Consider the following 16,409-nt stretch of genomic DNA (forward strand, 5'->3'; position numbering starts at 1 on the left):
GAGTAATGCTATAGTAATAGCTACATTGTGAGGCATACATTTGTCTTTTGAAGCTATTCAGAAAAATCCGGTAAAAAAGTAAAGATTTTTTGGCAACTTTTGGTTAAGTAGGCAAAGTCCTCTTCCTAAATGTTGAAAAATTCTTTCAAAACTAGTTCTGCTTTTTGTCTTCCCTCCTTCCCAAAGGGAATATTCAAGCTTTTGCAGGGAGTTGCTTTTCATTTAATGCAAACCAAGATGTAGATTATCAAGACAAAGGCTCTTTTCTTGTTAGTGCAGGGGAAGCTGTGTATATCTGTTCAGCACTTGGTAATCAAACCTGCTTGTGTTTGCAGATCAGAGAGCAAGCTCGCCGGTACGGCACCAAGGACGGAGTGACGATCTCGAGCGGGATGAGAGGAGAGAGGAGCGAAGGGTGGATCGGTCTGATGACAGAAGAGATGAAAGGGCCCGGGAGAGAGAGCGGGAAAGGGAGAGGGACCGAGAGAGAGAAAGAGAAAGAGACCGGGAAAGAGAGAGGGAGAAAGAAAGAGAGTTGGAACGAGATCGTGCTCGGGAACGGGAGAGGGACAGAGAGCGGGACAAAGACAGGGAGCGTGAGCGGGACCGAGACAGAGACCACGACAGGGAAAGGGAACGAGAGAGGGAGAGGGAGAAGGAGCGGGAGCGAGAGCGGGAGGAACGAGAAAGGGAGCGAGAACGAGAGAGAGATCGGGAGCGGGAGCGCGAAAGGGAGAGAGGTCGAGACAGAGACAAAGAGAGAGAGCGCCAGAGAGACTGGGACGACAAAGAAAAAGGAAGGGAAGACCGCAGGGATAAGAGAGAAGATATTCGAGAAGAAAGAGGCTCAAGAGATGTCCACGAGGAAAGAAAATCCAAGTGAGTGGATCTAAATGTTACTTCAAAGAAAAAAAAAGGTAGTCTTTTACTGCTGAATTTGGTAAGTTAGTAGACAGGGGAGTATCTTAAGGAAGAAGACAACCTATTTATGCATAGGCTTGGTGTAGGGCTGTCTCCCCTGCATCTGTGTGGCACATGCTGGTAGCCCCCAAATTGGTACTATGCTGATGAAGTTATTCGAGTGTTTTGTTAGTGCTGAATCATGGAACTGCTCATGAGCTAAGAGTTGAGTCTGACAATGTAATTTTCCCTTTTATGTATTCTTGCTTTTTCTTGCCTTTAATAATACAGTCTCTAATGGAAACATAGTAGAAAACTGTGGTACATTATGAACTCTGAAATTCAAATAGCAGCCATCTGGGTCAGGGTTTGTGACCTTGTTAATTAAATTTCTTTGGAATATGCATTACCCTTTGTACTACCAAATTTCCAACACTGGAAAGCTACCAGTGAAGGTGTGAAAAATATCCTCAGTGTTGTTTTGTGCTTCCTTTAAGTGCATAGCTGTTACTTGGAATGGCAACTTAAGAAACTACAGAACTTCATGACATCTTTAAATGTCTTCTGTATGAGGTGCTTAGACTTCAGGAATTGTATTGATGATAAACTCAAAGCGTCCTAAAGAAATTTGATGTTCCTTTTGCAGGAAGCGTCACAGAAACGAAAGCAGTCCAAGTCCCCGTCAATCACCCAAACGTCGCCGTGATCATTCTCCTGATAGTGATGCCTACAACAGTGGAGATGATAAAAGTAAGTGGGAGTGAGCTCTCTCTGCAGCTGGACACAGGTTATCCTCTGTCTATGGAAAATAACTTGCAATTTTAAACACATAAAACATGGGGAAAGTTTTGTAACTGTTCTCCATATTTTTATGAGCACTACAATTTTTCTTCATCTTCATTTGTCATTTATCTTCATTTTGTCTTTATGTGCTATGTCTACAAGGTGATAGTGACTTCCACATCTTCTGTGTAAGGTGCATGTTTACCAAATTGGAAAATGTCTTTTGCTGCTGCAGCAGTAGAAAAACCTAAGAAATCTAACTGAAGGAATGGGCTATGTGTTTTAATGGACACTTTTTTTTGGCATGCAGAAGACAGCAAATGCTCACATGTTCTTCCTACACAATAAAGGAAAAAATGTTCTTCTTAGAACAAGATGTTCTTTTTCTCATTTCCTTCTCATTTTGCAGATGAAAAGCACAGACTCCTGAGCCAGGTTGTGCGGCCGCAGGAATCCCGGTCACTGAGCCCCTCTCACGTCACGGAGGAGCGGCAGAGTCGCTGGAAAGAAGAAGAGCGAAAATCGGACAGAAAGGAAAGTTCCCGACGCTATGAAGAACCAGAGTTTAAAGAGAGAGTTTCTTCAGCAGATAAGCAAAGAGAGCAGCCAGATGCTTCAGAAGGTTCCCGGTCCAGGGTTCAGGAAAATCTTGGACACCGTCCTTCTGAAGAAAGAGATGCTTCTGATAGAATGCATGATGACAGCAAGAAGAAATCTAAGATACAGAAAAAGACCACAAAGAAGAAGAAAGATGATGACAGTGGGGTGGAAAGGTACACTAATGAACCAGCAACCGAGGAAAGCCAGGTCTTTTCCCCTAAGAAAGGTCAAAAAAGAAAAAATGTGGAGAAAAAGCGGAAGAGATCCAAGGGTGATTCTGAAGTTTCTGACGAAGAAATTGTTCCACATCATAAAAAGAAAAAAGGCCCAAGAACCCCTCCTGTAACTAAAGAAGAACTGGTTGAAGCACCACCTGAGAAAGCAGTGGCAGAAGCCCCCACGAAAAGAGAAGATACAACATTTAGTGACTGGTCAGATGAAGATGTTCCTGAACGTGGTGACATTGTTGTTCCAGAAAGAACCGCTGACGATTCCCACAGAAAAAACCACAGGACGAGGGTAGAAAAGGTGGAAGCCCCTCATGTTACTATAGAGGACGGAGCACACCGTAAGCCTGTGGACCAGAAGCGCAGCAGCAGCCTCGGCAGCAATCGGAGCCACGCCTCCAGCAGGCTCAGGTCCCCCTCCAATGAGTCAGCGCATCGCAGTGGAGACGATCAGACTGCACGGAAGAGGATCCTGCACAGTAGCTCTAGGGACAGGGATAGGGACAGGGACAGGGAGAAGAAGAGCTTAGAAATCACGGAAAGGAAGTCCCGAATTGATCAGCTGAAACGAGGGGAGCCCAGTCGCAGCACATCTTCAGGTAATGAGTTATATTTTTAGTGACACTGACCTATCATTCTGTGTACAAGTCCCAAATTGTTCTTCATGGCTCTAATTAGTGTGATAGGAGAGGGAGGTCCTGTCTGCATTTCACTGTAAAACTAGAATGAATTAAGATTTCTGCAAGTGTTAATATATTTGAAAAGCTGATTTTCAGTGGGCAGGATTACCATTTTGTTTACACCAAAACATTCAGTTGGATTTGGTTCATGCTGTCTGGGGAAGAAAGTAAGTTGTAGGACAGAAAAACCTCATAGAGAAAATGCTTGTGCTGACAGAACATTGAGGTAGTTTTATCATCTAAATAATGTTCTTAAATTCATTATTAGTGTTAATTTCGGTATGGAAATTCCTGAAATTATGCAAAATTAGGTACATTTTTTATGGTTCCTGTTAGGCATACTTTTAATGCACATGGAAATCATCTTCATTGCAAATCAAAATAGTCACTTTTTTGTGTGTAGTTGCTGTGAAAAAAACAACAGGTAAAATATTTTAAAATTGAAACAGCATCAATACAAAAACATTTTCTTCTGAAAGCATTTTGGTTCTCTAATCTTCTCATGGTTACATGCCTGAAATTATTTTTCTGAATTCATCATTTGTTAACTAAGGCATTTGTAGCTTTTAAAAGACATGTTATAAAAATTTGGAAGTGGCTTCGTGTTTTTAAGTAAGGTTAAATCTTCTAAGGCAATGTGAAAGCATTGTTAATTTGAAGATGCTTCTTTTGAGAAGTATATTTTCATTCCTGAATCTTTAAAATGCTTTGGTCTAGTAAATTGGTATTACATTTTATGTAATTTATATGTCATTGTCATGCTTATATATATAATCTTTTATCCAGATCGTCAAGATTCAAGAAGCCACAGCTCAAGAAGAAGTTCCCCTGAGTCAGATCGTCAGGTTCATTCCAGATCTGGGTCCTTTGATAGCAGGGAAAGGCTCCAGGAGAGAGATCGACATGACCACGATCGGGAACGAGAGAGGGACAGGAGAGAGGGGAGGCAGAGGGACTGGGACCGAGATGTGGACAAGGACTGGCCGAGGAGCCGGGAGCGAGACAGGCTCAGGGAGCGAGAGAGGGACAGGGAGAAAAGACGGGAGCTGGAGAGAGAGAGGGACCGGCAGCTGCCTGATCCTGCTGAAAGGGAGAGAGAGAGAACTCTTGACATCTCCTCTCAAAAGGAATCCACAAAGCACAGTGAAACAAAACTAGACAGAGATCACGAAAAGGAGTTTGATGGTGCTTGCCGGGATTCAGCGGCTTCAGAGAAGGAGAAAACAGACAAAGATTTAGGACCTTCACAAGGCTTTGAAGATGGAAATGAGGCCAAAAAGGTAGAGAGTCTAGAAGGTGAGCTATTCTGGGAAAGAACCTGGACTAATAAGTGTTTTATTTTTTCTCTTTTAGCATAGTGCTAAGTAGAATAATTTTTTACTGAAAAGCTTATTGGCTTCAGCTTCTCTGCTGTGGAAGCAGACAATGAGAGAAATCTGATGAGCATCTTTCTTATTGTTAGTTATGTTAGTGCTATTTCTTAATTTCTAGAGAAGTCTTGAGGCAAAGACGCATAAATTATCCAAGCTAATTTCACAAAAATGCAGTGTTTCTGAATAAGCAGTTTACTAAAAGATAACACCAAAATTTAATTGCCTTATTATATCATTTTAAGATCTATTTCTTATTTTGGGAGTGACAGGTAATGAGTGAAAAAGAAAGAATGTGGACATGGAACTGTTTCTTAGGGTTTTTTTTCTGCCAGAGCCCAATTATCATGGAACTGTTTGTCTGATTAGTAGGTGAAACATATGTATGGCTTGGCACAATAGTCCCAAAATAACTTTCCTGAGGTAATCTTACAGATCTTTCCAGATCTAACCTTATCTGAGGTGATCTCAGTAATGTCAGCTGAAAATGCAGCTTTGTTTTGCTGGCCCTAATGATACTGGGGTAAGTGTACTTAGAAAGGGGCAAACACTGACAAATTCCTAGCAGTTTGTTACATGGATTAGAAGCTTGAGCTTTGTAAGAATAGGGAGTTGGGAAGTGCTTTTACATGAACAACATAAAAGAAAGAGTCTAAATCCAGAGTAACTGGCGTATGTTATGGTTATGCTCATTGTGTTTGCCGTTCTTAGTAAGAATTACCTGTAGTGTTCATTGTTGAGTTGGGCAGTTAAATCAAATGCTGTCTCAAGAGCATGGTGAGGAATATTTAGTACTTAGGTCTTGTACCTGATTACTCACAAAGTGGTCTTTAGAGGTGAGAGAGCCTGTTGGGAAAGTTTCATTTAAGGAGATTATCTGTGGAGTGGAAGCACTTGACAAAGATAGTATTTGAAATGAGCCTGGAAAAGCCTGATTTTGCTACAATAGACAGAATTAACTGTTTCTAAACTAGAGGAAAAGCATGGTGTGATAAATCTGAGGGTACCATGTAACTTGAGAAAAGAGGTAATGAAAGGCCATTCTTGAGTGCATGACCTGTTTCTAAGGGGGCATCTATAACCATATAGGCTGTGCATGTTAAATGTGTTCTTAGGTGTAGCCTTTCAGTTTTGTTATGTATGCTTTTGTCTGTTTTTCAAAGGTTATGTTCTAAGTTCTCTGCAGGTTATCATCTGTAGGGTGTTATGGTATATTTAGGATTTCTTAATTTTTTTAGGAAAATCTATTTTGTAAAATATTAGATGGCATTCCATTTTATTAAAACATTTTATATAGCATGCTTATGATTTTCTAAGGTTTAGTATACTTCATTATCTTCATTACTTTGTAACTCCTCTTTACATTGCTCCATTCAGTTGAGCTTTTAATGCAGAATTAATATAAAAGTACACTTCCACATAAGTTGTAAAAGGTAGTCTAGAATTTATCAAATTTTTACTTGAAATTCAAAATACAAAATAATTTTTAAAAATTACTCATTGAGAACTATGAATTGTATTATTTTAAATTTCTTAATACAGTAAATTTTTAATGGGTCCAGGCACATAGTACTGGTGAACTAGTGTATATGCAGCAGATGCAGCAGATGGATCTTACAGGCAGTGAAAATTTAAAGTTATAAGACACAAAATGAAATCTAGTGTGGATCACCTTATTCTCCTTTCTAAAAAGGAAAAACTTGTTAGAAAACTTGTTAGATGGGCTGATGTTAGGAAGGTATGTGGTATTTACTTGGGCAAATTACTGTTGTATATTGTCTTAACAAAATATGTCAGCATATTACTAAATTATCTTAATGTTTTGAACTTAATGTGTTTGCTTTAGGAGTGGGCTTAAATAATACCTAAGATGCTATATGCTTCCTCCAAAGCATTGCCAGATGGTCTGAGTAGTTTGTTTATGCTCTACTGGTTTGTCTTTGACTTGCTTTTTCCTTGCTGATTTTTAGGTTAGTTGAGGTTACTACTTTTTCTTCCCTCACAAAAGCAAGCCAGAAAGAACCCCAAAGGACAGGTGGGGAACTTAAACTGGAAGCAGTTTCACTCTGGCTGAGGGAGCTGGAAGGTATCAGAATAGTCATTCACAGAGGAGGATCCCTGTCAGTTCTGTGCAGTTTGTGTGGCACAGCTCATTGTTAGTACCCATGGTGGAGAACCATAATAAAGCCTGAGTTTGGAGCAATGGAATTTTTAAGTGCTTGAGTCAGATCTTTCAGTCTTGAAGGTGAGAGGATGTTCCTTTTGTGAACTGCAGAATTCAGTGTTTGAGTGTCTTGTGTTCACAGGTCCTAAGGAATGTTTCTACATTAAGCACATGTATTTGTGTGTGCAGATAGTATGTGGATGGAAAGGAGGGTAACAACTAAAAGAAGTTTGATGTGGCTTTCTAAAAGCTCTTCTTGTGACTGCTACAAAGAATCTAAAATTCTGTACATATTGTTTCATTCAGGATACCTGTTACCTTTTGTATTTTGGAGTTTTGTTACTTATTTTAGGGCCTTTGGACTGAATCCTGATTTTAGATTAATATGCTAAAGCATCTGAAAGACTTTGTGGCAGTAACTTAATTTTTTATAAACTATTTATTATTGTAAACTTCATGTCAGATATCACATCATCAACATGTATGTTGTGAAAATGGCCTTCTCTGAGTAGTTTGACTAATACTGCACCAAAAAATTGACCAGTATATGTAAAATTCAAACTGCTACATTGTGTATGGGAGGTATAACTTCACTGTTTCTCTGGGTTAATACCAGTTTTTATGTTGAATATACTTGTTCTTAAAAGCTAACAGTTAATTTTGCTAAGCCTTTTTGTCTTCAGGCGGTGTACAGCACGTTTAGGAAACAAATATGATTGCTTTAAAGCTACAGTATGTATCTGTCTCTGTAGGAGGAGAGGATGAGGCAAAGACTAATGATGTGCAGTCACTGGGGTCTGGTGCTGGAGAATACGAGCCTATCAGTGACGATGAACTGGATGAAATTCTGGCAGGTGATGCTGAAAAGCGTGAGGATCAACAGGAGGATGAGAAGATGCCTGGTAAAAGTATATCAACCCCCTTTTGTGATTATTTGAATATAAAGATTAGATCCTTGTGCACATAATGCTGTTGTGATGTTGACAGTATTTCTGAATTAGGAGTGCAGTCTGTGAGCAGATTCTGTCTGTGCTTGAATGCTTTCCAAGTGCATTGGGAAGAATGGAATTGCTTAATTGTCCTAAGTTCAATTGGGTAATCTGGGCTCTGTGAACTACCTTTCTGAGCATTTAATTTGAATCCATCTTAGCATGTTCAGTTGTACTGTGACTTTTCTGAATGCATAAGTAATATCTCCAAACCTGCTGGCTAAGCAGGATCTGAGCAACCTTTCACAAAGGAATTTTAATGAAAATAAAACAGAATATTAGGCATGGGTTGAGTTTTTTAATCCATATATCTTTTTATTTCTATTTCTTTTTGTATTTCTGCCATTTTCCACCCATCCAAGTGAGTTTTGACATTCTTACATGAAAGGTCCAAGAGGTCTGCAGAACAAAGTTCGTCTAATATATATTGCTTTCAGGAGACAGCTGTGTGCACAGCATGTGAATTCATCAGCTGTAGTAAGGGGTGGTGATGTGATAACTCATTCTCTGTCAATGTTTTTGCAGATCCAGTGGATGTTATAGATGTAGACTGGTCCAGTCTTATGCCAAAGCAGCCAAAAGAACCACGTGAGCCTGGGGCTGCGCTCTTAAAATTCACACCAGGTGCTGTTATGTTGAGAGTTGGCATTTCCAAGCGATTGGCAGGACCAGAGCTCTTCACCAAAATAAAAGAGACATGCCAGAGAGTGTTGGAAAAACCTAAAGGTAACTTCTGCGGGAATTAAACTGTCTTTTTGTGTAGTGAAAAAGTCCTTACAAAATGTACATTAGTTCATTAGTTTAGGTTTCAAAGACCACAGAAAGTTTATAATGAGTATTGTGTGAAAATTACGGAATTGTGATCCAGCAGCATGTTAGTCAGATTAGTGTTTTGATTTCAGCAATGGTGAGGAAGTCTAGACTAATAAACAGAACAAAACTGATTTTATGTTAGTGGAATATTTGTTTTGTGAGACCATTCATGCTTTCCTAGCCTAAAGTGTATTAGCATTTCTTAGAGAGCTAAATATCTTTTCCAGTGAACTGTATTATTACGTAGTAGTAGTATTTCAAAAAAGAAGCAAAATTTCTTATTTTCATTCTAAGGATCCTTTCTAGAATTCATAGATAGGGGATTTGGATCAGAATGAAAGCACTGAGTTAAATATGTATATTATACCTCTACTAAAAGTGGGAAATACAATAATTTACAGGTTTGGAATTTGAACAAAGTGTATGTCATAAGACAGGCATGACAAATGCCGTAGGCGTCAATTGTACTATTGCTGTTTACTACAGTTCTAAGTGTTAGCAGGGCTTTTCCATGAGAAGGAATACTAATTTTTCTCTTTCACATCTCAGGAACTAGTTGAGCTGCTTGCAACAACTTCCATGGTAGAATGGTTCTTTTGGGACTATGAAACATTTGCTTTCTCTAAGACCTCTATGCAAATGATTGCAGGATCTAAATGTTAGAAAATTGTGGCTTAAAAATAATAGTATCTGTGGAGCTCATGTTTTTTTTAACTCGGTAAATTCTAGATTTTAATTTGAAACAATGCCTTTCACTTTACATTATTCTTTATGCAGTTGTCTTGTTCTGAGAACCTCACAGTTTCAGATAAGTAGTGGGGGAGGAAATATCCAAAACTTCTAGCTGTGCTAATCTCCATCTTGAGCCATTTAAATTATTTAACTGTGTGAATTGTGAGCTATTACACCTGCTGCTACTTTTTTTTTTTTAATTAAATAAAATACTGAGTCTTTCTGAGCATACAAACTGATATAGTCAAGGTATGAACTGTGTCTCTCTCCCTCTGAGCTTTAACTTCACTGTATTCTTCAACAGTTCTTACCAGGGATTCCTTGCAACAGCAACTGCACTGCAGTATCACTCCACCTGGCTGTTCAAAAGGATTCCTAAACTAATCTCACCAATCTTTACATGCTTCCCTAGAAATAAAGTCCTTGGTGATGATAGGAGGCTCTCCAGCACTGCCTTTGGACTGTCTTAAGTATTCTTGGATTCAGCAGAACTTTGCTCTGGAGAGGATGGGGGATTTGAAGTGCCTCTCTTGATTTCCCTGTGGTGTGTGTGTGCAGTCTCACACATCAGAGTTCTACACTGCCAGTAGCCTTTCAAGTGTATGCACTTTCTCTGCAATCTGCCAGGTGAATGTTCTCTGTGTAGAGATTACTACACAGCCCCAGCACATGTAGTCTAAAGAAAGGCACAAATACAGTGCCCTGAAAACTGAATGAATCTGGGCTAGGTGTGCTCAGTGTGTGTAACAGTGCAAATGTAGCATTTTCACTCTGGACTTCGTGGTTGTATAGTTTGTCTCCCAGTCTTATTCCTGAGGTTGATGTTCCCATCTTTGTTCTTGTTGAGGAATAAATTGACATATTTCTGGTAATACTATTAAATGCAGAAAGTAGGGAAATGATATCTTGTTTCAGGGTGTGCTTTTAAAATTATTTTTTCTTTGGAACCAAAAATCTGTAGTATGTGATGTGATGGTATTGAGATTCTTAGTTGACTTGCCGTCTATTATATGCAATTGTTCCTCTAAGGATATGGGCACGCTTACTTGCAAGATATGCTCAGCAAGCATCTGGCATCTGAGAAGACTCTGCAAGCTGTCCATGTTACCTTTGAAGTGGCCTTTTTGTGTCTTGTCATTTATTTCCAATTTTTGATTGTCCATTGAGGTTGTCTTTGACTTCAGAGCAGTTCTCTTTAACCTGCCCTTCATTTCATGTAACTTTCTTGTTTCTTTTCACCTTGTTTAAAAACTACTGAGTTTCATCCATGTTCTGAGAGGTTTAAAAAATGCATCTTTGCCCTCTTCTGTGTTCATACTGCCAAGCTGCTGAAACAGTCTTTGCTTTTGCCTTTTTTTTTTTTTTGCTTTGCTGTATTTTCCCCAGGGTTCTTCACATCTTGGGTGAGGTGTTAAATTCTCTGCTGAACACCCAGCTTTACTATATAGAGGCAGCTGGATTGGACTCAGCCATGTCTCTTTCCAGCTTTTTGTCTATTACATGACAGTCTTCCTATTTATTGTAAAAGGGCTATAAATCAAGGAGCTCTGGTCTAGCCCTAGTCTTTGCATTTCATAGAAAGAGACTTGTTGCAGGGCAAGATTCACCTCACAGCCATCTTTTCTAAAAGTGTTCTTTCTGCGCACTGTTTCTTCTGGTTAATGTGTTGAAGGACTGGTCTTGTCACCTTGAGTTCTGTTAAATGCTTTAGGTGAGCCAGTAGGAAGGGGTAGTCCATTGGCAGCTGCTGACTTGTTCTCAGGGTTCATCCACCACAAATGAAAAAATTATTCTAGATAGTTGTGTTTCACTTCTGCATAGCCATACAAAAACAGTGTTGACACTAGCACAGTTACCTGATGTCTTGCAAAGTGAAACTTGGGCTACTTTATGATTAATGCAAGTGGTAAACAAACACCTTTTGTCCATCACATGTCTGACCATAAATCTTACCCCATCTTCTGTCCAAAGCTGTCACTTGACTTTTAGGCTTCCCAGTGATTGCTGTCTCAATAGTGCTTTCCAGTGCTGAAACTAAATACAAGGGTATCCATCCTTCCTATTTCATGGTGAAGGATTTATTAGTGTTATTTTATAAACTCAAATACTTTTTTTTACCAAACCTTGATATTGTTTAGAAGGCAGAAATACAAATAGTAAAAACGTTAAGAAAATTCATATGATTGTATGGTGCTGTTCAAAAATACCATGATTACATTAATCTCTGCAAATCTCAATTCTTTCTAGATGCAGAAAACCTTTTTGAGCACGAACTGGGAGCACTGAACATGGCTGCACTTCGGCGGAAAGAAGAGAGAGCAGGTCTTCTCAGCAATCTGGGTCCGTGCTGCAAAGCGCTCTGCTTCCGCAGGGATTCTGCCATTCGGAAGCAGCTCATGAAGAATGAAAAGGCAAGTGGTCTGCTGACAGTGCTGGGGCAAAGTGTGGGAACACAGATGCCCCTAAGCAGAGCTTTTCTCTGAGAGATAATTTTTGTGTTTGCTGTTCTGAAGGAGATCTAGTCCTTTAAATAATAAACTGACTTTTATTTAGAGCGGTTGCAAGGTGTTTATTTTTTATGTAAAATGAGAGCTTAATTTAAATTTGAGACTAGAGCTAGTTCCTGTTTCTTAGCATTTTGGTGTTTAAATTCTGGAGATACATTTTCTCTATTTAGAGTGTACATATTAAAAATAATTAGGTAAAATATTATTTCAAAGGTAACTGTTGAATGACTTTCTTGCTTAAGGTTCCATGCGCTTTTATAAGAATTGTAAGAATCCAAGTCAAAATTAAAACTTCTGCAATGGGTTTTATGATTTTGTATGCTAGTAGAAAAATCATTAATTCTCCAGGTCTTTTCTAGTGGTACGATTAGTATGATTAAACCTGTAATTATTGAGAGTTATTGAGGTTAATTTCCCAGCTTGCATATTAAAAGACATTGTTTTCAGTTCTTCCTTTTTTAAAATTCCATTTCCAATTTCAACAGGGTGCAACAAAACAAACTTACACAAATTCTGGAGCAATGGACAGCGACTTGTTACGGTTGAGTCTACGGTTATTCAAACGAAAGACTGTGTGCCAGGTTCCTGGGCAGGAAAAGACAGAGGACAGCAAAATTCCACAGCCAGCTCTCCAGCAGGAAGTGTGTGTGACTTGAGAAAATGGCTGCAGTGGCGCTTCCTTGATCTTGAGTTGATTTCTCGCTACCAGTGTTGGTGTTGCTGTTTAGAACTGGTGGTTGTAAAGCGGCTCTAGAAGATGAAAGGAAATATTCCATTTGTACACAGTTAAGAGTATTGGTATTAGATGTGAATAGGAGTGAAAAATTGAGACTTCTGTGTGGAGATCTTCTCAATTTTTGTAATATTGAACCTTACACTGTAACATAAACCTGTTTTATGGTGCATCAAGTGTAATAATGTGAAGATGTCTGGGTTTAGCAATTTATAACATCAAATGATATTAAACTGAGAAAAACTGTCGGTGTCTCTTTTTCCTTATTATGAATGGGTATTTACACCACCACCTTGGTCCCTCAGTCCACTTCTGAAATTTATTAAATAGCTGTGAGTCTCTTTGCCTTCTTTTTTCCAAATCCTCTTTCTTATAGTAGCCTCTGGTGTGGATTTGGATCAAACTCTAGCTCTTTTCCATCTTTAACGTAGGTTTTTAATGTAAAGGAAATTTCTTTTAATTCCTTCTGGACACAAAATCCTAGTCCAGTCAGTTAAGGCTCCTTTTTTGTTGATTAAAGAGAAAGTTAAAAAAAATAAACTAAACAAAAAAAAAAGGCAAGCAAAAAAAAAGCTTGCAGAAATTATTTATGATCAGTTTTAGGTATCTGTACTTATGAGACTAACTGCATTTTGGAAATGCTGCCTGCTTTCAAAAGGACTGACTGGTGCATATCGAAAAACATCTGAAGAGGAGCGCAGTCATTGGTCACAGCCAGCAGGGCTTTGTGTGGAAATTGCTTTTCAAACCTGATTTCCTTTTACAATAAGGTAACCCTACTTGGTTGGTCAAGGAAAGCCAGTTGATGTAATCTGCTTGGATTTCAGTAAAGTTTTTGGTACTGTCTCTCAAATACCGTTCTGGACAAAAGAGATCTCCAGGACACAGCTAGATAAGCACATCATGCGATAGGTGAGCAGCTGGCTCATGGATCAGGCACTCAGGGTTATAGTGAATGGGGTGACAGAGTGGTCTCTGTCAGTAGTGGGGCTCCACAGGGCTCCATCCTCAGCCCTGTGCTCTTCAACATCTTCATTAAGGGCTAACTAAGCTTCCCAGTGATACTAAGTTGGGAGGAACTCTTGATTCCCTGGAAGGCAGAGGGGCCCTGAAAAGAGACCTGGATAAATTAGAGATGGGCAATCACCACCCATGTGAAGTTCAACAGGAGCAAGTGCCGGATTCTGCGCCTGGGATGGGACAGCCCTGGAAGTACAGACAGACTGGGGAATGAGAGGCTGGAAAGGAGCCCCATGGATAGGGTCCTGGGGGCCCTGGTTGATGGCAGGTCAGGAGTGCCCTGGCAGCCAACCCTGTCCTGGGGTACATCAGGTACAGCATCACCAGCTGGGCAAGGGAGGGGATTGTCCCTCTCTGCTCTGAGCTGGGGCAGCCTCACCTCAAGTGCTGGGGCAGTTTTGGGTGCCACAATATTAACAAAACATTAAAGAGTGTCTGAAATGAGGACAGTTAGTAAAGTGAAGGGCCCTGAGGGGATCCCATAGGAGGAGCAGCTGAGGTCACTTTGTCCATTCAGCCTGGAGGAGAGCAGAGACCTTGTGGTTTTCAGCATCCTCAGAAGGGGAAGAGGAGGGGAAGGCACTGATGGCCAGTGACAGAACCAGAGGAATCAGCATGAAGCTGAAATGGGAGGTTTAGTTTGGATGTCAGGAAAATATTCCTCACCCAGAGGGTGGTTGGGCACTGGAACAGCTCTCCAGGGAAGTGGTCACAGCACCAGCCTGACAGAGTTCAAGAAGCATTTGGACAAGGCTTTCAGGCATATGGTGTGATTCCTAGGGTGTTTTCTGCAGGGCTAGGAGTCTGACTTGGATGATTCCTGTAGGTTCCTTCCAACTCAGGACATTCTGTGATGATTTTTATATTCTGTTAATTATCAGGGCAGATCAATCCCATGCAGCAGCCTGAGGGTGTTTCACAGTTGCTGAGTTTCAGGAGGTTTTGTATGTTAGCTGTAGAGGCAGTGATCAATTATGTTTTTGCTGGTTATTAAGATTTCAGAGGCATGTTAGGGGCTTGTCAAGCCTGGGCTCAGTTTTGTAAGAATTGTTTTATTACGAAAGGGGTGAGGGATCTTTGGATCATACCAGTAAGGTATCTTTAGGTAGTCTGTGTTGTCCTCCATATGAAACCAAGACTTCTAAAACCTCAGACTAAGTCTCTGTGTACACCTCTATACTTTTCCTGGCAATAAACTTGAACTGTTGCTTTGAATTCTGCTCATAAAGAATCCAAAAAAAAAAAAAAAATCCATAGCTATACCTTGATACTGGATTGCTGCAGAGCAACTTGCTTTTGTTGTTCTCACACAGGTTGAAAATGAGTTATGAACCACTAAATTTTTTGACAAGTTTATATCAGTTTCTTATCCTTTTTCTCCACTTGGAACCAGCACACTGTGGTGGGATGTTGAGTGTGCTAACAGCAGGTCTGTCTCACATCTGTTGTGATTGCTGACAGTTGTATTGGCTTCAGGCAAAGGCCTGACTATGAACAGCAATGCAAGTACAGAGATTTCTTACTGCCATGCTTTCTGTAACACCCAGTGCCTGAATGTTCTTCCACTACATTTAAAGAATTGTTGAATAAGACATGAGGAAGTTTCTAGTTCTGTTTTTAGTTCTATTTTTTTGAGTGCCCACACAGCAGTGTATAGTATTCATATCAAATATAAATAATGTGAGTAATCTCTGCCTTATTTTTTTTAAACTCTTACTAAATTACGTGATTCAGGCCAAACTTAATTTTATGTTTTTCACTTGCTGGACTGGATTCTCAGCTTGCTAAGTATTATTTGTGATGTCATTGATGATTTTATGTACGCTTATAAAAAATAACGTGTCTTCAACACTGTAGCGCCTGAGCAAGAGTTAACAAACCAATTCTATTCAGCATTTAGATGTTCTCACCTGTTTTATAGCTATAGTAATGCTGCCTTTAAGCTGAAAGTATCAGATCATTGCTACCAATTATGTTAAAGCCTATTTTAACCTCTGTCTCTAAAACACATAAAAATATTTGATAGCTAGAAACAGCCTTATCTAAGACTGCAGTACACAAAATACATCAATGGTGTGGCATTTAATTACACTGTGCTTTAAACCATCTTCCTGTAAAACAGTCAAGGTGTATATATACACTTAGTTTGGAGAAGAATATTTCACATTACCCTAGAAAATGCAAAATAAAGTAGGTCTGATGGGCTACTATGAGTATGTCCTGAAGTGATAGGGTCCCATCAAATTCAGTGCTGACCTGTACCATCATTTTTTGGGATTATACAAAGAGCAGTGCTGAAATTGCCTCTTACACACCTTCACTTTTATTCAATTTGCAGCACTTGTAACTGAAAAAGTATGTTACAGTACTACAGGGAGAAAATGTGTGTTCCTATGGGAAGCACTAAGATTTTTTTCAAGCATTTCCCTTCACCTGGCAGGAATTACTGTACAGGTAGAGCCCATTAAGTGTGAAGTTCCTGTGTATGAGTATTTTGGTCTCCATCATTTTAACTAAAAGTAATGTTTAGTTTGCAGGGAATGTAAGTTAAAAACTGTCATTAGATAGTTTTACAATAGCTTTAAGAAAAAGAGAATTGCCCACATCCCAGTTTCAGAAAAGGGCATGAAATTTGTGTGAACTGCAGACCTTGCTTTAGGACCTCCCATCTTTGGACCCTCCACACCTTCCCGGTGTTGATCTTCATTTCTGTGACAGGTCTTCTTGCATCTTTTCCTTCTTCCCATTTCTCTCCTAGCTTGATTTTGTGTGGAAAAAGAATGGGTGGAAGAATTTTAGTCCATTTCACATTTTGCAAAGCTTCAGGAGGATACAAGAGCCTGTAATGTATCCAGCAGTGGGGCTAAATGTGTGCCTCGGGTGCCCCTTTG

The 16,409-nt window shown here is 39.6% G+C and overlaps 1 protein-coding gene across 6 annotated transcripts in view; it reads left to right on the forward strand.

Annotated features, from left to right (window-relative positions):
* The window catches only part of ZC3H13 (zinc finger CCCH-type containing 13), a 47,428-nt gene extending 32,632 nt beyond the window's left edge, over positions 1 to 14,796 (forward strand). For 5 of the 6 annotated variants that reach the window (XM_074535441.1, XM_014263966.3, XM_026790623.2 and 2 more), the window contains 8 exons: positions 336 to 879; positions 1,547 to 1,650; positions 2,093 to 3,109; positions 3,977 to 4,486; positions 7,477 to 7,632; positions 8,239 to 8,439; positions 11,506 to 11,669; positions 12,251 to 14,796. In XM_074535441.1, coding sequence (XP_074391542.1) covers positions 336 to 879; positions 1,547 to 1,650; positions 2,093 to 3,109; positions 3,977 to 4,486; positions 7,477 to 7,632; positions 8,239 to 8,439; positions 11,506 to 11,669; positions 12,251 to 12,421 — 2,867 coding nt within the window. In that variant the 3' untranslated portion in view covers positions 12,422 to 14,796. The remainder of the gene's footprint in view (positions 1 to 335; positions 880 to 1,546; positions 1,651 to 2,092; positions 3,110 to 3,976; positions 4,487 to 7,476; positions 7,633 to 8,238; positions 8,440 to 11,505; positions 11,670 to 12,250) is intronic. The other variant, XM_074535440.1, reaches the window with a different exon arrangement.
* Positions 14,797 to 16,409: the final 1,613 nt, after the last annotated feature.

This window comes from Zonotrichia albicollis, chromosome 2 (genome assembly GCF_047830755.1).
Source record: "Zonotrichia albicollis isolate bZonAlb1 chromosome 2, bZonAlb1.hap1, whole genome shotgun sequence".
Classification (NCBI taxonomy): domain Eukaryota; kingdom Metazoa; phylum Chordata; class Aves; order Passeriformes; family Passerellidae; genus Zonotrichia; species Zonotrichia albicollis.